General features: G+C 36.3%; 2 protein-coding genes across 2 annotated transcripts; both read right to left on the bottom strand.

Annotated features, from left to right (window-relative positions):
• Nucleotides 1-297: 297 nt before the first annotated feature.
• LOC138384764 (olfactory receptor 8B8-like) lies at nt 298-2059 on the bottom strand. The gene is made up of 2 exons (XM_069470452.1): nt 2006-2059; nt 298-1251 (listed from the first exon to the last, which is right to left on the bottom strand). The coding sequence occupies exons 1-2, from the start codon at nt 2057-2059 to the stop codon at nt 298-300; spliced, it is 1008 nt and encodes a 335-aa protein (XP_069326553.1).
• Nucleotides 2060-25086: 23027 nt separating this feature from the next.
• On the bottom strand, nt 25087-26028 carry LOC138383716 (olfactory receptor 8B3-like). Its single transcript, XM_069468757.1, has one exon. The coding sequence runs from the start codon at nt 26017-26019 to the stop codon at nt 25087-25089; it is 933 nt and encodes a 310-aa protein (XP_069324858.1). The 5' UTR covers nt 26020-26028.

Raw genomic sequence — 26028 nt, 5'->3', positions numbered from 1 at the left:
CACTTCATTATTTGCAGAAGCATCCATCTTTTCCAGGAGGAAAAATGAAAGTTCATAATGACAATGGAAAAAACAGGAATTAAAACTTTTCTTAACTTCATTACAAAATTGGGAAAATGATGGAGAAGGGGGAAAATGTGCAAGTCATGGGGAAAAGGAAAATCTATGTTAAAAAATAGTTGGAAACATAGAGAGGATACTCAAAAGAAACAATAGGAAAAAATATTACTTCCTAAACTGTGATAATAAAATACACAGACTCCATGCCCTGTAACTACATGCACTAACGCACGTTGTTTATGAACAAAATTTTCTACTACTCAAGGTCTTTCTCAGTGCAAATTTAACATCTTTGTTCCTCAAGCTATAAATTAAGGGGTTTATCATGGGAACCACATTGGTGTATAAGACAGAATAGATTTTTCCCTCATTTATAAACCCAGCAGAAGGTGGCCTGAGATACATAAATGCACCTGATCCAAAGAACAGAGAGACAGCAACTATGTGGGAACTGCATGTGCTAAAGGCTTTGGATCTTCCTTCCTTGGAGCTGATTTGAAGGATGTTGGAAAGTATGCAACCATAAGAAATAAAGATGGTGAGACTGGGCACAGTGATGTTGATGCACCCCATAATGAAAACCACCACCTCATTAACATAGGTGCTGGTGCAGGAGAGCTGAAGCATTGGAAAGACATCACAGAAATAGTGGTTGATGGTGTTTGCATCACAGAAGGTCAGTCTCAGCATGCATCCAGTGTGGGCCATGGCACCAGAGAAGGCCATCAAGTATAAACCAAGCATAAGGTTGCAACACATTTTAGGAGACATGAGTATGTAATAAAAAAGTGGATTACAGATGGCCACATAGCGGTCATAGGCCATTGACATCAGTACATAGCATTCAAAAACGACAAGAAAACAGAAAAAGAAAAGCTGTGTCATGCACCCCATGTAGGAGATAATGTTCTTCTCTGATATGAAGTTCACCAGCATTTTGGGTGTAAACACAGAAGAATAACAGAGGTCTATGAAGGACAAGTTAAAGAGGAAAAAGTACATGGGGGTATGAAGGTGTGAACTCAACCCAATTAGAGTTACCAAGCCCAAATTCCCCAAAACAGTGACCACATACATTGCTAGAAACAGGAAGAACAGGGGCATTTGAAGATCCGGCTGCTCTGTTAATCCCATCAGAATGAATTCAGTCACAAAGAAGCCATTCCAGGAGCCATTCTTCTCTAAGGGGATCTGTGTCAGGAAAAAAGGGTTGCATTAGAGGACAACCCAGCTCTTACCACAAAGCTGGTCTCATAAGCATTGGGCATATGCTGGGATTGTGTGAGACTAGCCCAACGTGGACCCACAGAATCTGCCGTTACCACTACCATTATACTGAGTGATACCAGCTGCCTCTTATGAGAGTGTTACTGAGCTACATACAGAAAACTACACCACCAACTTAGCCTACAGCATGAAGGCTGAAGCTACCAGTTGCAAAAATGACTGCTGTAAATAATAGAGGATAAGTGGGAAGAAGGGTCAACCGCGACAGAATCATCCTTCTCTTATATCATTATTTCTTCATTCACTTCATCCCTTTCCTCACCAGTAAAATTGGAGGCAGAGAGAGGCCTTAGTGACATTGTGCTGTTCTTTAATGAAGATTAAACTCTGTGGGTGGGAGCTAAAACATTGTTTCTGATTCACAAGTATGGTACCGGAGACCAGGAGAGGTTAAGTTACTGCCCCAAGTGATACAATAAAATCCCTACATCTAGAACAGAATGTTCTGTCCATAGAGAGGGAACTCATGATTAGATACTGCAACCACTGGTCCATTAATGTCTGGACTTTCTCTGCTGTTCTTGAAGAGATCCTTCTGGCACCTTCATTTGAGTCTGAGAACTGAGTAATATGGAAAAGAAAGCGGCATATCTTAGATTCCTGGACTTCCATCTCAAAACAAGGAGAACAGTAATATGCATGGAATTCAGTAACTCACCCTCTTTAGATCAGAAATACTTGGTGCTTCTTTATTCTTGTTATTTATCACCATGGTCCTGGAAGAGAAATTTCAGGTTCTGAAGCTTTGATTGCTTTGATACTAAGAAGGTGCAGTCCACCGTTAAACTGCAATATGCCCTGCAAATTACTATGGACTACAGATCATAATTTCTGACTATGACTTTGAGTCCTCCTACACAACAGAGAAAAACAAAGTCTTTATTATTGTCATGTTTGCCACTAGAAAAGACATAGAATATTTAATATGAGTTTGCCGATATAATGCACCTGGTTATAAGCAGGATATAAGCTTCTATTCCTCCTCCCAAGAGAACAACTTGTAGGTGTAAAGGGGAAGTAAAGGGATTGTATTTACACCCTGCACCATGATCGTTCCTCAGGGACTCACAATTTTATTCAAGTCCTCCCTTCACCCTTGGGCTTGTACATCCCCCAAGACAAAACCAAAAATAAACTCCCATCTCCCCATCCTCTTTACATCTTATGGGAAATATATTGCTTTGAATCTTTCTCTCTCTCTTCAACTTCCTAAATGGGAATTTTCCACAGGTTCTACCTCCATACCTTCTACATTTTTATTTCAAATTTTACAAGAATTGCAGTAACTTGTCTCAGTTGTTGTTTTTCATGGGATATCACAGGTTTTTTATTATTATTTCAGCATATAATGGGGATACAAAAGTTTAGGTTACGTATATTGCCCTTGCCTTCCAACCCCCGAGTCAGAGCTTCAAGCGTGTCCATTCCCCAGACAGTGCGCATCACACTCATTATGTAGGTATACACCCATCCCCTCCCCCACTCACATCTGCCCGGCACCCAATTAGTGTTATTCCCAAATGTGCTCTTAGGTGATGATCAGTGAAACCAATTTGATGGTGAGTACATGTGGTGCTTATTTTTCCATTCTTGGGATACTTCACTTAGTAGAATGGGTTCCAACTCTATCCAGGAGAACACAAGAGATTCTATATTCCCATTATTTCTTATAGCACAGTTTTTTTAATCCCTTTCTTCCTTCTAACCTTTTTACTTTTAAACACCTACCTGATGATCCTGCTGAGAGTTTAAATGTAACCACTAATTTAAATGTTACTTAAACTCTCTGTGATTCAGGTTCATGATTGCTAAAAGAAGGAGAATAATAGCAGCATCTCTTTCCTTTGGTTGTTATGAAAATAAAATAAGATACAGTGACTCAAATGGTTAGAACACTGTGTGGCACATGGTAAATAGTAAATATCAGCTGTCATTATTTATATACCCCAAAACTTGCTAGATCCTCTATCTTTGCACTCATGAGATATTATTCCTCTTTTCCCCTACAAACTATCAGTTCTGTAAGGACAAAGATCACATTTTCTTGCGGACTACTTTGCTTGTAGTGCTAAGTACAAGCAGGCTACATAGTAGGAACTCCTTAAATGTTTATGGAAATTATGTTCTCTGGCTGAAAGCCTTCAGAAGCTTTTCCATATTTATCACATGCTAAGACTAGAGTCTACAAACACAATGACCTCCATCACTTTCCTTAGACTACTGCCCAAGTTGAGACACTCTTTCGGTTTGGACTGAACAGTCCTGCTGAATTGTAGGGTCTCCTAACTCTCATGCTAACATTTTCCTACATGCTCCCTCTTATTTAACCATTGGCACTGCTACTAGAATAAGCTCTGAAAGTGCAGCTCTCTCTCTCCCTAGGTTTAGAACTTCCAGTGGTTCCCCATTACCCACTCACATTACCCACATCCTGGAAACCCTGGTAATATGTGCACAGATGAAATGGACAATTGAGGCCATGTAGTAAATATATAAGTCTCAAAACTATGATTCAGCCAGGTTTAAAACTAAAGAAGAAATTGAGTTTTCTGTAAGAAAGGTTGTATTGATGAGAAGCTATGAAAAAATTATTCTCATTATTTAAGTATTTTGAGTACTTATTCATTTAAAAACCCATTTAAATTAGGAGTATGTAAAAATAAATCTGGAGATGGAGTGCTCTAGGTAGTTTCAACAACTAAATGCTCTACTCAAGGACCAGGCTTTTCCATTCCCCTGTCCTCAGTCTGTTGGCCTCAGTCCTCAGGCTTATCACCTCATGGTCACAAAATAGCTGCTGTAGCTCTAAAAATCACATGTAAATACAACTAAATCCAAAGAAGAAAGCCAGTCAAAAAGGAAAGAGAACTCCCCTCTTGTATCTCCCTATATATTATGAAATAAATCTCTTGAAGCCAATAGATGACTTCCCTTGATTTTTCTTCAATTACAGGTTATATAATATGGCCAACATAACTGCAAGGAAAACTAGCAAAATGAATCTCTCTCATTTTCAGCCTCTATCATGAATGGAAATTTTTGGCATTAAGGAAAAAGGGAGAAGGAATACCTATTGGGGAAGGCACCAACCCTACCCTCACAAACTAAAAGTTTGTGAAAAATGTTTGTAACAGGAAATTGTGTTCTTTCAATTTAGCTAAAATGTATAACTGTTATTTTTAAGTGATTACTCTTGTTATTTTTAAAGTAAAAAAGTATTATTTTTAAAGAATATACTTGTTAATTATTTACTCTTTTAATCAATTCATATGACTTGGGATAATCAACCTAAGACATAAGAATTGGGATGACTATATGGGTTCTCCTTCCTTTTCTTAATATTCATAAAATATTTACACATATAAATGTGTGTGTATATATATATAAATAGAGAGAGATATAATAAAACTTACACAAAAATATATAAATATACATTTACACACACTCATATATGTGTTGAGGTCAGGATGAAAGGCATTCTATTCTTATATAAAGAGGGTTCCTTTATCAGTCAAAAAGCACAATGGTGCTGTGAAAACTGGATAGCCACATGTAGAAGACTGAAACAGGACCCATAACTTTCATGTCTCACAAAAATCAAATCACAATGGATAACAGACTTAAACCTTAGGTGTGAAACTATTAGAATCCTAGAAGAAAATGTGGGAAAGACTCTTACAGACATTGGCCTAGGCAAAGAATTTATGAAGAAGACCCCAAAGGCAATCACAGCAACAACAAAAAGAAACAAATGGGATCTGATGAAATTAAAAGGCTTCTGCACAGCCAAAGAAACAGTCACAAGAGCAAACAGACAACATACAGAATGGGAAAAAAATTTTGCATGCTACACATCCGATAAAGGGCTGATAACAAGAGTCTATTTTAGAACTCAGGAAAATCAGCAAGAAAAAATCAAACAACCCTATCAAAAAGTGGAAAAAGGACATGAATAGAAATTTTTCAAAAGAAGATAGAAGAATGGCCAGCAAACATATGAAAAAAATGCTCAGCATCTCTAATCATCAGGGAAATGCAAACCAAAACCACAATGAGATATCACTTAACTCTAGTGAGAATGGCCTTTATCAAAAAGTCCCATAACAACAAATGCTGGCGTGGATGTGGAGAGACAGGAACACTCTATTTACTCTAGTGATAGTTTCTTTGGCTGTGCAGAAGCTTTTTAATTTGATCAGGTCCCATTTATTTATTTTTGTTTGTAGCTATGATTGCTTTTGGGGTCTTGTTCATTAATTCTTTGTCTAGGCCAATGTCTATAAGAGTTCTTCCAATATTTTATTCTAGAATTCTTATGATTTCCTGCCTTAGGTTTAAGTCTGTTATCTATCATGAGTTGGTTTTTGTGAGAGATAAGAAGTGTGGATCCTGTTTCAGTCTTCTACATGTGGCTCTCCAATTTCCCCAGCACCCTTTATTGAATAGAGATTCTTATCCCCACATGTTTTTTTCTGCTTTGTCAAGGATCAAATGGAAATAGGAAGATGGTTTTATATCTGGGTTCTCTGTTCTGTTACATTGGTCTATATCTCTGTTCTTGTGCCAATACCATGTTGTTTTGGTTAGTATAGTCTTGTAGTATAGCTTGAAGTCAGGTAAATTGATGCCTCCCAATTTGTTCTTTTTGCTTAAGGTTACTTTGGTTATATGGAGTCCTCTTTGGTTCCATACAAAGCATAGAATTATTTTCTCTATGTCTGCAAAAAATGATGTTGGCATTTTCATAGGGATTGCATTGAATCTGTTATCTGTAGATCACTTTGGGTAGTATAGACATCTTAACAATGTTGATTCTGCTGATCCATGAGCATGGTGTGGTTTTCCATCTGTTTGCATCCTCTGCTATTTCTGTCCTCAGTGTTTCATAGTTCTCCCTGTAGAGTTCTCTCACCTCCTTAGTTAAACATATTTCTAGGTATTTTATTTTCTTTGTTGCTATTGTGAAATTTATTGAGTCTTTGATTTCATTCCCAGTTCAACTGTAGTTAGCATATACACATGCTACTGATTTCTGTACATTGATTTTGTCACCTGAGACTTGCTGAATTTATTTATCAAATCCAATAGTCTTTTGGAAGATTCTTTTGCGTTTTCTAGACACAAGATCATATTGTCATCAAAGAGCAATAGTTTGACCTCTTCTGCCCCCATTTGGCTATCCTTGATTTCCCTCTCTTGTCTGATTGCTCTGGCTAAGACTTCCAGCACTACATTGAGTAGAAGTGGTGATAGAGGGCAACCTTGTGTGTTTCCAGTTCTAAGCAGGAATTTTTTCAATTTTTCCCCATTCAGTATGATGTTGGCTATGAATTTGTCCTACATGGCTCTTATCATTTTGAGGTAAGTCCCGTTTATGCCTGTTTTGTTAAGTGTTCTTATCACAAGTGCTGAATTTTGTCAAATGCTGTTTCTTTGTCTATTGAGAGAATCTACAGAATGGGAGAAAATATTTGCATGTTATACATCTGACAAAGGGCTGATAACTAAAATCAATATAGAAATCAGGCAAATTAGCAAGAAAAAAAATCAAACAATCCCATTAAAAAGTGGGCGAAGTTGCCAACAGAGTGGCGCAGCGGAAGCATGCTGGGCCCATAAAAAGTGGGCAAAGGATATGAACAGAAACTTTTCAAAAGAAGATAGACTAATGGCCAAAAAAAATAATATCTCTTGTTTTATCCTGGATGGAATTGGAAACCATTATTCTAAGTGAAGTATCATAAGAATGGACAAACACCACACATACTCACCATTAATTTGGAACTAATCACTTAACTTATGTACACATATGGAAGTAATATTAATCAGGGATCTGGCAGGTGGGAAGGGGGAGGAGGTGTAAACTCACATTTAATAGGTATAGTACGTCTGCAGGATGAGCATGCTTGTAGCTTTGACTCAGGCTGTGCAAAAGCAATTTATGTGACAAAAGTATTTGCACCCACATTATATTTTGAAATTTAAAAAAATCTGATTAATCCCAGTACGTATTTAAAGCTCCTCAAATAATACTAATATGTAAATAAAAAATAATCTGAATATACTAATTCAGAAATCTTCAAGGAACCTAACATCATACTTCAGATCCCAGTAACTTGCTAGGGCCACTTGGCAGACGCAGATCCATATCTCAGCCAGTCTTTATTAAAAAAAATTAGTTAAGTACCTATAAGGTACAAAATATGAGGACATATTAAAAAAGTAACATTCTATCTTTAGGGATCTTATACATCAGTAAGAGGTAGGGATATTTTTGTGGTAGAGATATACCTAGGACATTCCCTACTGGAAGCTGAGGCTTCAATCAAAGCCCATTCATTGAGGCTCATGAGAATTAAATGTAAAGCTGTCTAAAACATTTAGATTATAACAGATTAGTTTTATTTTAGACACCAAAGCTTTATTTGAAATGTAAGTATGTCAATGGGCTACTTGTATGTATATATGTATATGTACATGTAACTTGTAGCCAAGTAAGTCAGGCCCTGAAGGTCTGTCTAGCAACTCTCCACAAGAGTCAGGACAATATCCAGTTGGCTCCATAAATATCAAAGTGGACCTCTCTCCAGGGAAAGACAAGGCAAGATTTGTATGTTCTGAGACTCACTGATAGTAGTGTGTTTTCCTACCTGAACAGGCATGAAAGAACCAGTTTGGTGAAACACCATGCACCAAACTCAGTGAGGATGCATCTACTGACTTAAAAATTTTCTAAATGGTAAAGTCTTACTGTACTCCATTTTCTGCTAGATTATCTTGAAAAAAGATGGCATTGAAATATGTTTTTCTTAATTTGTTCATTTTTCCCACACACTTTGAGTGTGTTCTTTGTGCAAAGGCCCAGTCATTTTGAGAGGAAAAAAATCTTCTTCTACTTGTGCTTTATTCAGATTAGCAAATGCGTGTGAACAGCATTTATAATACAATGTGATACATGCTGCAGGAGAAGAAAACATCAGTGGTATGGAAGCCAGAGTAGGAAATTCTTGCCCAGTCTTAGGCCATCAAAACATGCATCCAGGAAGATAAGACCAGTAAGTAATAGGACAGGGAAAAGCAGGAAATAGTGGATCCAGAAAGGGGAAAATATATTAACCAAGGTTAAAATTACATCAACTACAAGAGATATGTTCTGAGCTGTGGAAGATGATATGTAACTCTACAGTTTAATCCACAGCAGTTTATCTGACACACAGGATTTTGCCACACATTACAATTCCTGTAATGAACTACAGTTCCATGCTGAGTTTCAATAAGCAGGGACCATCAATTCCTTGATGCAAATTCCCATGAATGGATCTTTTCTTGGAGAATAAAGAGGGATATAGAAACTTAGGTACTAATTAAAATTAAAAAATATGTTTTAATGGGCTGTTATCAGAAAGTTCTTGCACAAATAATGCAAGAGAAAGTTCAAAAAATTAAAAAAAACATTCATTGTCTCTTTGCCTCTGCTGACACTACTGGTTTGAGAATTTCAATCTAAGAATACAAGTCAGAGTTTTGTAAAAGTAATATAAATCTTTTCACATTTCTGAATCCTAGAGTGAGTATAGTAAGCAAACTCTTATCCTTGGACCTCATTTTACATAATTGTTCCTTTCTAGTTCTGTTCTTTTATGTTTCTTTTTTCTCTACCATTCCCAGTAATAATTCTGAAATGTTCATTCTCACTGCTTTTATAAATCAAATAAAATCTGAATCTATGACAAGTTTCCAATATGTGACCTACTCGTACAAAGTTAAAACTCATTATGATTGCATTATAACATGTAATGCATTATTTACATGTAAACCTCCATGGAAAACTACTTATTCACTATCAAGTTTCCTTTATTGAGTATAGCTGACTCCCACATTCAGACTCAGATCTATCTAGGTCTCCAAGAAAAATGTTTATCAAGGCAGGTGACATGTAAGTTACTCTAACTCAATATCTGGGATTGAACACAAAGTCACTTAGTGCTGAATCATCTCTAAACTTGAATTAAAATTGTGATATATGGTTATGACACGATCATTATCATTTACAACAATTCTAGCTATTGAAGCACAGTTCTTTCTACATGCCAAAATATTTCCATATTTCTAAATTTCCCAATTTGTTTCATTTCAGAGCTATCAAAAACAGTGCCTAAAGAAATTCATTAAGAAAAGACTTTATCAACAATGTAGAAAGGGTCAAAAAAACAAAATTATGTAATTTGGAATAAGAGCTACATTGTGTTTTACATACCATTAATGTAAGTGTAATAATATATAACATACTACAAATCTACACAAGGGAATTGACATTGACTTTTCTCCTCCCATAGACACTGGTGGAAAATCTTTATCAAGTATAATAAAAAGAATTTTTTGTTCCCTGAACTGGTATATCTTACTCTGTAAGTGTTACCCAATCTATGCTGGTCCTATTCTGTGTGGGTCATTCTATATTAGGAAAGTTGTTCTCATAAACATGAGAATCTTAGTGTTCGATTATGGGTTAATTTAATGTTCAGCTGAATTAGAGACCTAATCAAAGTTTTGTAACCTTAATTTATTGTCAAATTTATCATAAATATATGTATACAGTGTATAAAATGTACATTTCAACCATTATTTATAAAATATAGTTATAATTACCATGAAGATCTATAAGTAGAACATTCCTAGCACCCCAGAGCATTCCATGTGCTCCTACTTGATTGTAGCTCCTTCTATTCTTCCATTCGCCATCCTGATTCACTCGCAATCACTTCCATACTTTCTTTATACCTTCATCACCGAAGTGTATCCTCATTGTCATCTTCATTCAGCCCAGAGAAGGACATAAGGAATGTGAAAAGGGCAGTGTGGCCCTGGAATGGTGTCCATCATGTCTGGAACTTTCACATGCCGCAGCGCACTGCAAGAAAGACTGGGAAATGTATGTTCTGGAAGAAGAGTGAACAGCAGCAATCTCTGCCACACTGGGTTAACCAAATTGTCCCTAACAAATATCAATGATGTGAAAGTAAATAAGATATTGACTACAAGAATTTATTGCTGACCTTGGGACTTAGTAAGTACCACTAACAAGAATGATTACTTCAGGGCACTCTTACGTGTTTCCATTTGCTGTATAGGCCACAATAAAATAATGGTATATTCACACATTCTAAATTAGGCATTGGAGCTATCAAATGTGAAAGATACTTTCTGGACATTTTTCTTATTTGAATATTTTGCTTTTATTTGTGCTTTGAAACATTTTTATTCACTATTTTACTGATTTTTAAAAGTAGATAAATTAGTGAAATAATAAATATTTTAAAGCCCTAATAGATTTGGAATCAACACAGCCAAGTCCCAGTCTCAACTCTTCCACTTATAAGATGTGATTTGGAGCAAGCCAAGAATGTCTCTGGGCACCAGGCCCATCATCTATGAAATGGGAACTCGGATTCCCTCCTCCATTTACCCCCCAGTTCTACCCTGGGGAGCACAGAGACTGACAGGTGAAACAGCATAGAGAAAACTGTGCACAGGCTCCTCCTAAGAGCAACTGTGAATATGGAGCCTGTAACCTCAGAATGTAATGCTTCATGACAATGAGTGGCATTTTAATGTTTAAAGGTATTTATTTGGTACAACCAAGCCCTGCAGATAAACCACTTACTTGACCTGGTGCACAAATTAATTAACAGTAAAATATCCTAATGGTTGAAGGAAAAAACAACTGGGACAGACCTACGCAACAATTCCATGTCAGTCCCAATGTAGACAAGATGCTAACACAACCAATTTTCAGAGCAATTTTGATTGTATAAGATTGATTTTAAAAATCTATCCATGTGTATTAAATAACTGTACCATGCATAATGCAACATACATTATGAAACTTGCCTTTATAATTCTCTATTACCATACTTTATTTATAGCACATTGCTAAAAGCTGCTATGCACTTAGCAGGTACAAAATGTTTGGTGCATATATTTGTGTGTATGTGTGTGCTTATTTACATAAATAATAAATGATTGAAGTGATAATGTTTCATCTTGCTGAGTTCTTCAAGAACTTCCTGCTCAGCCCTGCCTCTTAGAAACTGGAACTATGAATCATCTACCTGAATATGCTTGCAAAATTTTAAAATGTGGTCATGGGATGGGCAACGCAAGATAGCCAAATAGAAACCTCCAGCAATTGTCCCTCAGGAGGAACAGCAAATTCAACAACTATCCATTCAAGAAAGCACCTTCAGAAGAACCAAAAATCAGGTTAACAAACACAATACATACTTTTAACATTATACCAAGGAAAGAGGAACTGAAGAGGATAGGAAAGAGAGTCTTGCATTACATATGCCTCCCTTCCCCATTCCCTGGCAGCACTATGCCAGTAACCTGGGAGGAAAGACAATCTGTGTGCTCAGGGGAAAGTGAAGTGATTGTGGGACTTTGCATTAAACTCAGGGCCATGGAGACAGAATTTAGACCAGCCTCAGCCAAAGTGGAATTCTTGCCTAAACAGTAGAAAGCCAAGTTCCAGCTAGCCCCAACAATAGCTGAAGAAAGTGGCCTGTGGCCCAGAATAAATTCATAAGGCAGTGAGGCCACAAAGACTGCAGTACTTGGGCAAGCCCTGTGGCTGTTCTTGTTCAAAGCCAGTGGATGTGGGTTGCATGTGACCCAGTGAGACACCAGTGGTGGTGGCCAAGCAAGTGCCTGGTTCATCCCTCATCCAACCTCAGGCAGTGCAGCTCAGGGAGAGTCTTATTCTGCTTGGGGAAAGGAAAGGGAAGAGTACAAAGGACTTTGCCTTGCAACTTGAGAATCAGCTGAGCCATAATAAAATAAAGTACCAAGCAGATTCCTGCAGCCCCTGATTCCAGGGATTAGTTCCTGGACAACATTTCTAGACTCACCCTGGGCCTGCTGTTCTGAGGGAAAGGACCCAGTCCTTGCAGGATTTACTACTTGCTGACTTAAGGACCCTTACGCTTTGAATAAACATCAGAGGTAGCCAAGCAGTAGTCACCATGGGCATTTGGTGAGATGGGGCTGGCTTCAGGGTTGACCTGGCACAAGGATGACCGGGTAGAGCTGTAGTGGTCATCAGGGAATGCCCACATCACTCCTCCCCCAACTTCAGCAGCCTAGCATGGAGAGTGAGATAAGAGGGTGAGTGACATTGCCTGGTAATCCAGAGAATTCTTCGATAACTTACCCAAGTCCACCAAGGTGGTACCACAAAGTCTGCAAGAGTCACAGTGTTACTGAGCATGGGGCACCCCCCAGTGCTCATATGGCAGCACTATCCAAAGATTTAGATCAGAACACTAAATTCCCTTTGATTACCTGGAAAGCCTTTTCAAGAGGATGAGTTGGAATAAGCCCAGACTCCAAAGATTAGATTAGATTAAATGCTCAACTCTTCAATGCCCAGACATTGACAAACATCCACAAACATGAAAAATGTCCAATAAAACATGACCTCATCAAATTAACTAAATAAGACACCAGTGACCAATTATGGAGTAATGGAGATATGTGACCTTTCACAAATGGAATTCAAAATAGCTGTTCTGAAGAAGCTAAATGAACTTCAAGAAAACATGGAGAAGGAATTCCAAAGCCTATTAGAGAAATTTGACAAAGAGATTGAAACATTTTTTAAAAATCAAGCAGAAATTCTGGAGCTAAAAATTCAGTTGACAAAATGAAAAATGTATCAGAATTTCTCAATATGAGAATTGATCAAGCAGAAGAAAGAATTAGACAGGCCATTTGATAATACACAAACAGAAGAGAAGAAAGAAAAAAAGGAATGAAGCACACCTACAAGATCTAGAAAATGGCCTCAGAAAGACAACCTAACAGTTATTGGCCTTGAAGAGGAGGTGGGGAGGGAGATGGGGTTGGGAAATTTAGTCAAAGAAATAATAACAGAGAACTTTCCAAACCTAGAGAAACATACCAATATTCAGATACAAGAAGGTCATAGAACACCAAGCAGATTTAACCCAAACAAGGCTACCTCAAGGGTATTACTAATCCAGCTCCCAAAGGTCAAAGATAAAGAAAAGGTCCTAAAGGGAAGAAAGAAAAAAGAAAAAAAACATAAAAGAGCTTCAACATGACTGGCAATAGACTTTTCAGTGGAAACTTTATAGGCCAGGAGAGAGAGGCATGTCATATGCAAAGTGCTAAAGCAAAAAACCAATGCTAGAATATTATACCTTATAAAAATATCCTTCAAACATGAAGGAGAAAAGAAGACATTCCAGAGAAACAAAAGCTGAGGGTTTTCATCAACACCAGAACAGTCCTTCAAGAAATACTAAAAGGAATTCTTCAACCTGAAAGAGAAGGACGTTAATGAACAATAAGAAATTATCTGAAGGTGTAAAACTCACTAGTAAGTACACAAATACAGAATACTCTATTGCTGTGATTGTGGTGCATAAACCATTTACATCCTGAGTAGGAAGACTAAAAGACAAATCTATCAAAAATAATAAATATAAGTTTTTAAGTTAAAGTATAAAAAGATACAAATGGAAACAACAAAAATTCAAAAGGCAGGGAGAGAATGGAGGTAAAGTGTAGTTTCTTTTAGATTTTTCTTTGCATCTTTGTTTTGTAAGCATAAACAAGTTGTTATCTGTTTAAAATAATTGGTTACAAATTTTTTTTTTTTTTGCAAGTCTCACGGTAACTTCAAATTTAAAAACCTACAACAGATACACAAAAAATAAAAATCGAGAAATTAAAACACACTAACTACCAGAGAAAATAACTTTTCCACAAAGGAAGACAGGACAGAAGGAAGGAACAGAGGACTACAAAACAATCAGAAATCTAATAACAACATAAAGTAGTAAGCCCTTATGTATCTATAATAACATTGAATGTAAATGGACTACACTCTCCAATCAAAATACATACAGTGGCTGAATGGATAAAAAACGAAGACTCAACTGTGTGTGTTTTCAAGAAACTCACTTCACTTATAAAAATAGATATAGACTGAAAATAAGATGGAAAAAGGTGTTCCATGAAAACGGAAACCAAAAAAAGAGTAAGAATAGCTATACTTCTATCAGATAAAATAGATTTCAAGACCAAAACTGTAAAAAAGAGGCAAAGAACATCATTCTATAATGACAAAGAGGTCAATTCAGCAAGAGGTTATAACAATTCCAAATACTTATGCACCCAACACTGGAGCACCCAGATATATAAAGCAAATATTATCAGAGCTAAAGAAAGAGATAGACCCAATACAATCATTGTTGGAGATCTCAACACCCACATTCATCATTGTAGAAATAATTCAGACAGTAAATCAACAAAGAAAAATTGGACATAATCTTTACTATAGAACAAATAGACATAATAGATATTTATAGAATATATCATACAATAAATGCAGAATACATGTTCTTCTTCTCAGCTCATGGATAATTCTCAAGGATAGACCATATGTTAGGCCACAAAACAAGTTTTTAAAAATTAAAAAACATTTAAGTCATATCAAATATTTTCTCTGACAACAATGGAATAAAACTAGAAATCAATAAGATAGAATTCAATAAAACTAGAGATCAATAAGAGGAACATTGGAAATTATACAAACACATAGAAATTAAACAACATGCTCATGAATGACCAGGGGGTCAAAGAATAAGAAAGAAATTTAGAAATTTCTCAAAGCAAATGAAAATACAACATACCAAAAAATTATGGGATACACTAAAAGCATTACTAAGAGGAAAGTTTATAGCAGTAAGTGCCTACATCAAAAAAGTACAAAAGCTTCAAGAAAACAACATAACATTATATTTTAAAAGAATTGGAAAAATTAGCAAACCAAATGTAAAATCAGTAGAAGGAAAGAAATACTAAAAATCAGAGCAGAAATAAATGAAATTGAATCAGAAAAAATATGAAAGAACAAAACAATAAGTTGGTTTTTGAGAAAATAAAACTCACAAAGTTTTGGCCAGACTAACTTAAAGAGAGAGAAAACCCCAAATAAATATAATCAGAGATGAAAAAAGAGACATTATAACTGATACTGCAGAAATTCAAAGTATCATTACAAACTGCTATGAGCAAGTATCTGCCAATTAATTGGAAAACCTAGAAGAAATAAATTTCTAGACACATACAATCTACCAGCATTGCACCAGGAAGAAATTCAAAACCTAAATAAACCAATAACAAGTAATGAGATAGAAGCAGAAATATAAAGTCTCTCAGCAAAGAAAAGTCCAGGTCCTGATGGCTTCACTGCTGAATTCTACCAACCATTCAAAGAAGAACTTAATATCAATTCTACTTAAAGTATTTCAAAAAATCAAGGAGGAGTGCATACTCCCAAACTTATCCTATGAGGCCTGTATCACCCTAATACCAAAACCAGACAAAGGCACAACAACAAAAAAAAGAAAACTATAGGCCAAATCTAGGATCAACATAGATACAAAAATCTTTAACAAAATACTAGCAAACCAAATTAAGCAGCACATTTAGAAGATTATTCATCATGATAAAGTGAAATTCACCCCAGGGATGCAACGATGGTTCAACATAAGTAAATCAATCAATGTGATACATCATGTCAACAGAACAAAGGACAAAAAACATATGATCATTTCGATTGATGCTAAAAAAGCATTCAATAAAATTCAACATGCTACATGATAAAAACACCCAAAAAACTGGGTACAGAGGAACACACATCAACATCATAAATGCCATATATTACAGACCCACAGTTAGTATCATACTGAATGGGGAAAAACTGAAAGTCTTCCCTCTAAGATCTAGAACAAAAAAAGGACACCCTCTTTCACCAATGTTATTCAGCGTAGTACTGGAAGTTCTAGCTACAGCAATCAGGCAAGAGTAAGAAATAAAGAACATCCAAATTAGAAAGGAAGACATCAAATTATCCTTATTTGTACTTGATACAATCTTATTTCTACAGAAACCAAAGGATTCCACAAAAAAATACTGTTAGAACTGATAAAGAGATTCAGTAAAGTTGCAGGATACAGAATCAACATACAATCAGTAGCATTCCTATATGCCAACAGCAAACAACCTAAAAAAGAAACCAAGAAAGTAATCCCATTTACAATAGCTACAAATAAAATACATAGCAATAAGCTTAATAAAAGAAGTTAAAAAAACCTCTACAATGAAAACTATAAAATATAGAAGAAAGGAATTGAGGACACAAAAACAAATGGAAAGGTATTACATGCTGATGAATTAGGAGAATCAATGTTGTTACAATATTCATACTACTCAAAGCACTCTACAGATTCAACCCAATCCCACATCAAAATACCAATGACATTCTTCATAGAAATAGAAAACATAATTCTGAAATTTACATGGAGCCACAAAAGACCCAGAATATCCAAAGCCATCCTGAACAAAAAGAACAAAACTGGAGGAGTCACATTACATTACTTCAAATTATAATACACAGCTGCAGTAACCAAAACAACATGGTAATGGCATAAAAACAGACACATAGACCAATGGAACAGAAGAGAGAACCCAGAAATAAATCCACCCATCTATACTGAATTTATTTCCAACAAAGGTGCCAAAAACATACATTTAGGAAAGGATAATCTCTTGAATAAACTGTGCTGGAAAACAGGCTATCCATTTGCAAAAGAATGAAAGTAGGCCCTTGTCTCTTGCTATAAACAAAGATCAAATTAAAATGGAACAAGTACTTAAATCTAAGACATCAAATTATGACACTACTAAAAGAAAACATTGGGGAAATGCTCCAGGACATTTGTCTGGGTAATAATTTCTTGAGTAATGCCTAAAAGCATAGGCAACTAAAGCAAAATTGGACAAATGGGATCACATCAAGCTAAAAAGCTTCTGCATAGCAAAAGTAACAATCAAAAAAGTGAAGAGACACCCCACAGATTGGTAGAAAATATTTGCAAACTACCATTCTCAAATGAGACTAATAACTAGAATATGTAAGGAGCTCAAACAATTCAATAGAAAAAGAAATCAAATAATCTGATTAAAAATTGGCAAAAAATCTGAATAGACATTTCTCAAAAGAAGACATACTGATGGCAAACAGTATATGGAAAAATGCTCTATATCATCAGTTATTAGTGAAATGCAAATCAAAACCTCAATGAGATATCGTCTTACCCCAGTTAAAATGGCTTTTATCAAAAAGACAGGGAATAACATATGCTGGCTAGGATGTGGGTAAAGGGGAACCCTTATGCACTGTTTGTAACAATGTAAATTAGTGAAACCACTATGGAGAACAATGTGGAGGTTCCTTAAAAAACTAAAAGTAGACCTGCCACATGACCAGCAATCCACTGCTAGTATATATCCAAAAGAAAGGAAATCAATATATCAAAAAGACATCTGCACTCCCATGTTTAGTGCAGCACAATAGGCAAGATTTGGAATCAACTTAGTTATCCATCAACAGATGAATAGATAAAGAAATTGTGGTACATATACACAATGGAATATTATTCATCCATAAAAATAATGAAATCCTGTCATTTGGAACAACAAATGGAGGTAGAGAACATTATGTTAAGTGAAATAAGCCAAGCATAGAAAGACAAAACTCATGTGGGAACTAAATATTAAAACAATTGCTCTCATAGAGACTGTATAATGATGGTTACCAGTGCCTGGAAAAGGTAGCAGGGAGGGGATAAATTGGGTGCAAAAATACTGATTGAGAGAATGACCAATATTTGATAGCACAACAAAGTGATTATGTCAATAAGTAACGGTATACTCTAAAATAACTTAAAGAGTGTAATTGAAACATTCTTAACACAAAAAAAGGGTGATAAATACCTGATCCAGGATTTCAGTTTGTTATCTTTTAGATGGTTTAAAATTATTATTTTTGGATATTTTGTCAAGCAGTTCATGAATCTCCATTTCTTTAAAGTTAAATACTGGAGCATTATTGCTTCATATTTTTGTAATACATGAAGCCTTATGTTCATGTCTATGCATCTGACAAGCAAACAGCTCTTCAAGTTTTCATAAACAGACTTGTATTGGGCCAGTAAAAACCTTTCTATCTCGGGTCCCCAGACCCATAGTACTGCCTCCAAAATCACAAACAGATCTAGAGCCTGGTTATGTGATTGCTGCTAGGTCTGCAGTAGGGACTGTTGTAAGTGGTCCACATGAGTGTGTTTTTCACTGGGTCTCTGGGCCAATAGCACTGCCCTTGGGCCACGGGAGAGTGGGTCTGGAGCTGGCTCATAAGGCTGCTTCAGAGTCTGCAGTCAGTTCTGAGGTTGGCAGACCTATTACTGGAACACAGAAGAGCATGTCCCCTGTTGGGTCTCTGGGAGGGCAGGGCTGAATCAGGACCATGATAGAGCAAGCTTGCAGTCAAGTCACAGGACAGATTTAGACCCCACAATCAGGATGAATATCAGGGGATCCTGCCACCAGGGGCAGAGATCGGCATATGTTCCAGCAGGTCTTTGCAGGAAAAAGAATACCCTCAGACTGTGATAGAGCAAGGCTTGGGCTAGGTCACACTGCTGCTTCAGGGTGTGCAGCTGGTTCAAATTCAGCCAGCCTGTTACTGGGATATAATAGGCATGACTCTTCCGGGATCTCTTACAAAGTGGGCCTGGTGGCAGGATCACAACTAAGCAAAGCTGGAGCTGAGTCCACAGGGCTATGGGGATGTTTCTGGTCTAGATTCAGGATCATGGTCAGTGCGTCTGCCACCAGGGCATAGACTTGCTTTCTCAAAGCAGCAGTTCTTGGTCTTGGGCTCCATCATGGCTTTATAATCTGAGACTTGGATTCCACAGCTTCGACAAAAGCACTTTTACACAAGGATGGATGCTTGATCATTTTTTATGGGGAACTATGTGTGCTAGGGACATCCTATTCCACCATCTTGATACTATCTATATTCTATGCTTTTAAGTTTTAAATCAACTCACAATCCTTGAACTATTTAGCTCATGTAAGCTTATATTATGCTGGTACATGTCAAAAATAAATATGCATAAATGCATATTTACACAAAATATTTATATATAATGTAGGAAAGAGCATGATTCTATACTCATATTGAGAGGTTCCCTTAATATAAAAAAAGTCAGACTCTCAGAACTTCTTAAAACAATTCAAAATAAGGATCATCTCCAAACCAAAGAAAATGACTTGTGCTACCACATTTATGGGACCTTGGCGGTGGGTGAGGCATGGCAAGTCTTAAGAGACAAAGATGTAACAATCAGAGCTCTTAGGCACTGAATTCCTGAAGCAGTAAGCTAATTATGACTTTTTAAATTTCAATATTAGGTTTCAATGGTGCATCTTTCTTCATCTCTATGTTTCATTTAAAATCTTTCCAATACATGTATGATTTTGAAACTGCCATACTCACTAAATTAGTAAAAAAATGGAAATTCATGCTGCAGCATTGTGGAAGAGAATTCAAGGTCAACAGACAATTACTACGTATATGAGTTGAGGTTAGGAATGCCCATAGGAAATTTTGTAACTACTTGTGATATTAAGAAAGAGACACTGGCCTCTCTTCAGGAGTATCTTTGTACCAACCCTGGCTCCCCATCACAAAGAAAGTCTGACTATAGATAATAAAACTTCAATAGATGTTATTATGTACTGAGTTTCACAATGGTCCACAAGATCCAACGTGATCTTGCCCCTTGTTACATCTCTGTCTTCATCTCCTACGTGACTTTCTCCCTCACTCCTTTCATGCACTATAACAGTTTTTATCAGTTTTCAAACATGCCAGAACTAACACCATAGGTGTTTTTCATTGGCTGTTACACCAACTTAAAATATTTTCCCATATATGTATTTAAAATATTAACTTCTATATGAATTAGGATCCATGTCCAATTTATCTTTGTATTTTCAGTATATAAAATATTTCTTGACATAGGGCTTTGTCCCCTCTTTGAGTTGCTTCTCCTCTTTTTAATTTCTTTTTTAATTGTATCTTGTTTTGATTTTCTATTTTTATTTTAAAATGAGAGAAAAATCTGTGGTCTTAAAATTGGTTTAGTTCATGGTAGAGCACCATGCATCTGCTGAATTATTCCTCATGTAAGGCATCTGGCACACCAATAGTCTTTTACAAACACTATGTTGCAGAAGGAGGGGAATGAAAAGAGACAATAGGGTTGATTTTATTTTAAATTTCCTGTTCAGTTTCCTCTTTATTTTGATAAAGTAACTTGTCATGTTATCTCAGAAAGTTAATTTTATTTAAAAATGATTTCAAGTGTGGATATTCATCTGAACTTAAGGTAGTCAAATTATTACCAACAATTCTAAGTCAAAGTTCAGTGGTGAGGGAGTAAAATTAAGAAATGATCTAGACATGGAAATTCAGTTTATTGCTAAAAATAGACATACCTTAACTTGGTGATATTTAAGTAAAAAACTAAATTAAGATGCCATCGGCCGGGCGTGGTGGCTCACCCCTATAATCTTAGCAGTCTGGAAGGCCAAGGTGGGCAGATCATTTGAGCTCAGGAGTTCGAGACCAGCCTGAGCAAGAGTGAGACCCTGTCTCTACTAAAAAAATAGAGAAAGAAATTATCTGGACAGCTAAAATTATATATATAGAAAAAAATTAGCCAGGCATGGTGGCGCATGCCTGTAGTCCCAGCTACTGGGGAGGCTGAGGCAGAAGGATTGCTTAAGCCCAGGAGTTTGAGGTTGCTGTGAGCTAGGCTGACGCCAGGCACTCTAACCCGGGCAACAGAGTGAGACTCTGTCTCAGAAAAAAAAAAAAAAAGGAAAAAGAAGAAGAAGCCATGCTTCTAAGATTTATACTAGTGCTTATCTATCTGATTGAATAATATATTCTTATGTTTATCAATGGAACTCCTATTTTAAATATAGTGAATATCTTACTTATTTTGAACTGCCTTATAATTCTAATGTGCAAGAAAAAATAATCTGAATGTACTCAAGCAGGAAGCCACCATCTTAAACTTTAACTAACCTGACATTACACACTAAACCTCTGTGACTCACTAGGACCACTTGATAGTATCATACCAGTAACTCAGTGTCACTAGTGTATTCAAATAATATTACTTGAGCACCAATAAGATACTAAGACCTGAGAATATAACAGTTAACAAAGAGATGTTCTACGTTTAAAGGCTTTGTACTTTTGTATGGGATAGAGAATTTTTTTACAGAGGTGCCTAGGACATTCGCAAATTGAAGCTGGGACCTTCAATTACTCATTATTGAAGCTCATGTGACTTAACTATGAAACTGGCTAACATCTAAATTCTAATAAATTTGGGTTTAGATACCAATGCTATTTTAGACATGAAAGCATGTCTATGAGTTTTATGCCTTTGTGTGTAAATATAAATATATATTATATTAGATATTCAATGTTTTATATATATATCTATATATACACACATTTTTTTTTTACACACACAAGAACCACTTGTGGTTGGGCATATCAGCTCTGAATGTTTGACAACTCTTCACAGGAGTCAGGGCTGTATCCAGCTGGCCTCATGAGGATCAAAGTGGGCATCTGCCTGCAGGGCAGCTAACACAAGACTCGTATCTGCCAAGCCTTGTTAATAGCAGTAGGCTTCCTCCCTGAACAGACACACAAAAAAAGAATAGGTTTTTGACCCCCTCAGAATGCAAGATGAACTTCACCCACTATACTCAGCATGCATCTATCCTACTTAGAGTGGTGAGAAGGTTAAAAGTCTTAATTAACTCCATTTTCTTCCCTATGCATGGAACACATATGGTAGCATTAAAACATAGTTTTGCATTACTCATACTTTTAAAGTCTGTGCCCTATCCGAAGAGCCATTCATTTTATGGGAAAAGAATCTCTGTTTAGTCTCACTTTTATAATGTATCCAGACTGACAAAATGTAAAAAGCACTTATAATACAATGTGATACATGGAACTGTAGAAGTAAATATGAATGGGATGAAAGCCAAAAGAAGAAAACCTTCATTCAGTCTTAAGGAATCAGAAAATGCTCCCAGAAAGACAGAACAAGTAGATAACAAAATAGGGGAGATAAAGAGGTAGTAGAACCAGGCACAGGGAAGAGAATGGCTCAAGCATTAAAATAATACCAAGTGTAATACAAAGGTTCTGAGCTGTAACAGACTGTATCTTACTTTGCACAATTTAATTCACACCTGTACACAGGATACTTAGCTTTCTATCACACTTTACAATTTCTATAATGAGCTCCAATTTCAAACTTTAGTTTTGATAAGCAGGGATCAATATTGATGGATATTTCCATAAATTGACTTTTCCTTGGAGAGTAGGGAGGGGGTTAAATACTTGGGAACTAATTAAAAACCATTTCTCTGTTCTGTGTTTTTTGTTTGTTTGTTTGTTTTGTTTTGTTTTGTTTTTTGAGAAAGAGTCTTGCTCTGTTGCCTGGTAGAGTGCTGTGGCATCAGCTTAGCTCGCAGCAACCTCAAACTCCTGGGCTCCAGTGATCCTGCTGCCTCAGCCTCCCAAGTAGCTGGGACTACAGGCGTACGGCACCACACCCAGCTGATTTTTTCTATTTTTAGTTGCCTCGCTAATTTCTTTCCACTTTTTAGTAGAAACGGGATCTCGCTCTTGCTCAGGCTGGTCTCAAACTCCTGAGCTCAAGGAATCTTCCCACCTCAGCTTGCCAGAGTGCGAGAATTACAAGTATGAGCCACCATACCTGGCCTATGTTCTCTGTTTTGTTTTTATTTTTTAGCTAATATATCAAAAGGCTCTTGCCTGAATAAAGCAAGAGCAAAGTAAAAATACTATTAAATCTTGCCTCTGCAGACTTCACTACCTTGGGAACTTTAATGCAAAGATTCAAGTCAAAATTTTGTCATATTACTGTGAATCTTTTCATATTTCCTAATCCCTATGTCAGCTGTGAATGAGCTTTTGTTCTTGGTTCATATTTTAAATTATTCTTCTGTAGTTGCAGTCTTTTATGGTCCTTTTTTTTTTTTTGTCATTCCCAGCAGGAACTACCAAAATATTTGTTTCCACAATTTTCTGGCTGTTGTATTCCACCATCATTTTTATAAATCAAATCATTTATTCTGAATCAATGCCAACTTACCTGTTGTGATCTATTTATACAAAGGTAAAACCCATGATAACTGCATTATGATTACATACATGCAAAGTGAAGAGTCAACTACTTGTTCCATCTCATCTTTACTTAACTGAATGTAGCTGACTTTCATCTTCAGACTCTCGTCCATCCTGGTCTCCAGAAACAGCGCTTATCCACAAAGTTAGGTATAAAATGCTCTGACACAATATTAGTCACTTCTGAATCTGAATTACAATTGTAATATCCGGTCCTGATTATATTGTGTTTTACAGCAGTTCTGGTAACTGAAGCAGATACATATCTATACAACAGATACAAATTTTCAGATCACAGTGCAGTTTCTAAAACCTCATTAAAATTCCTTAAAAAGGGATCTCTTACTTATGGGCTATCTGCCTCTTTGGGTACCGACCTAAATGACATGTTCCTGGGCCCCTTTCTCTCCCAGATCCTGTTATTTAAATTACAAGACCTTGAATATATTTCAATTTTTTAAAAAAATTTTTGTAGAAAAATGCAACTCCCTAGTTGAGGCAATCATCTTCCAACTATCCTAGGCCAAAAGGCCTCATCTGTCCCAACACAAAAGAACCATCCCATTAGTTTTCCAAATAAAAAATAAAGCAGCAGACATCCTAAGAAAAATTCATGTATAATCCAGAAATAAAACTCAGTTAACTTTCAAAATAGAAATCTTTTTATACTTATACTTATTGAAGAAAAATTATAAAATTAAGTAGACAGAAAGCATACTGGAAAGAGTAGGAGATCTAGAATCAGGAATGAATAGTATATTCTAGGCTTTTTCATTAACAAACTGTGTGACTTTAAGACAATTATTAATATCTAAGCATCAGTATACTCTCCATACAGTAAATATATATTAACAATCTACCATGTGCTGTTAGGCTATACAAAGGTAAATGGGAAATCTCTACCAAAAGAAGCTTAATGCATACTGCATAGCTGCAAAATGGATGATGTTTGATATTCTTTATGAAACATTCTCTATTTGTGACACTGGTGTTTGAAGGAGACACATTCCTACCCAGTGGAGGAAGAAAAGACAGGAGTAGAGCCAGATGAGCTGGTTCAAGCTTGCAATGGTACATTACAAATAGAAAATAAGAAACTCCATACCAATGTATTAAATTATCACATGTACCTTGAAAATATGCACATCTATTATGTACCAATAAAATTTAAAAAAGAAACTCCATACCCAATGGCACAATGTTCTCCTAGTGCTACTTTATTTGATTTCTGTTTTTGCATGACTATTAATGTTTTTCTAGAGGAAAAGAAAAGAAAGTCTGTGAGGACAAACAGAAAAAAAACAACATAGATAAATTACTTTCTTAACGTTATTCCTAAATGGAAAATGTTGAAAAGTGGAAGATATTGTGAAAATAGTAAAGAAGAGTACTACTCTAAAAATTATAAGCAAATTGAGAGAAGAGTCAAATATTCTTTACCATGGTAAAAGGATATAAGATAAGAAGACTGCCACTAGACTATTCTAATTAAATAAACAGAATATCCCAGTCCCATAACCACATAGACAGAGACGTACTGTTACAAATCAAAACTTTCTAATACTCAGGGTTTTTCTCAATGCAAGTTTCACATCTTTGTTCCTCAAGCAATAGATTAAGGGGTTCATCATGGGAACCACACTAGTGTAAAATACAGAAGAGATTTTTCCCTCATCCATACTAAGAGCAGAAGACGGTTTGAGATACATAAATGCACCTGATCCAAAGAATAAAGAAACAGCAGTTATGTGGGAACTGCAAGTGCTGAAGGCTTTGGACCTGCCTTCCTTGGAGCTGATTTGAAGGATGATGGAAACGATGCAACCATAAGAAATAAAGATGGTGAAACTGGGCACAATGATGTTGATGCCAACTACAATGAAAACCACCAGCTCATTAACGTAGGTGCTGGTGCAGGAGAGCTGGAGCACAGGGAGGATGTCACACAAATAGTGGTTGATGGTGTTTGCATCACAGAAGGTCAGTCTCAGCATGCATCCAGTGTGGGCCACGGCGCCAGAGAAGGCCATCAAGTATGAACCAAGCATGAGGTTGCAACATACTTTAGGGGACATGGCAATGTTATACAAAAGTGGGTTACAGATGGCTGCATAGCGATCATACGCCATGGATGTTAGCACGTAACACTCAGAAATGGCAAAAAAACAAAAGAAAAAAAGCTGGGTCATGCACCCCATGTAGGAGATAATGTTCTTTTCTGATACGAAGTCCATCAGCATTTTAGGTGTAAACACAGAAGAATAACAGAGGTCTATGAAGGACAAGTTAAAGAGGAAAAAGTACATGGGGGTGTGAAGGTGTGAACTCAGCACAATTAGTGTTACCAAGCCCAAATTTCCCAACACAGTGACCACATACATTGCTAGAAACAGGAAGAACAGGGGTAGCTGGAGATCTGGCTGGTCTGTTAATCCCACCAGAATGAATTCAGTCACAAAAGAGACATTTCCAGGAATCATTCTTCTCTA

The sequence above is a fragment of the Eulemur rufifrons genome, chromosome 6, assembly GCF_041146395.1.
Source record: "Eulemur rufifrons isolate Redbay chromosome 6, OSU_ERuf_1, whole genome shotgun sequence".
Taxonomy (NCBI): domain Eukaryota; kingdom Metazoa; phylum Chordata; class Mammalia; order Primates; family Lemuridae; genus Eulemur; species Eulemur rufifrons.
This window is presented reverse-complemented; position numbering and strand designations above follow the sequence as displayed.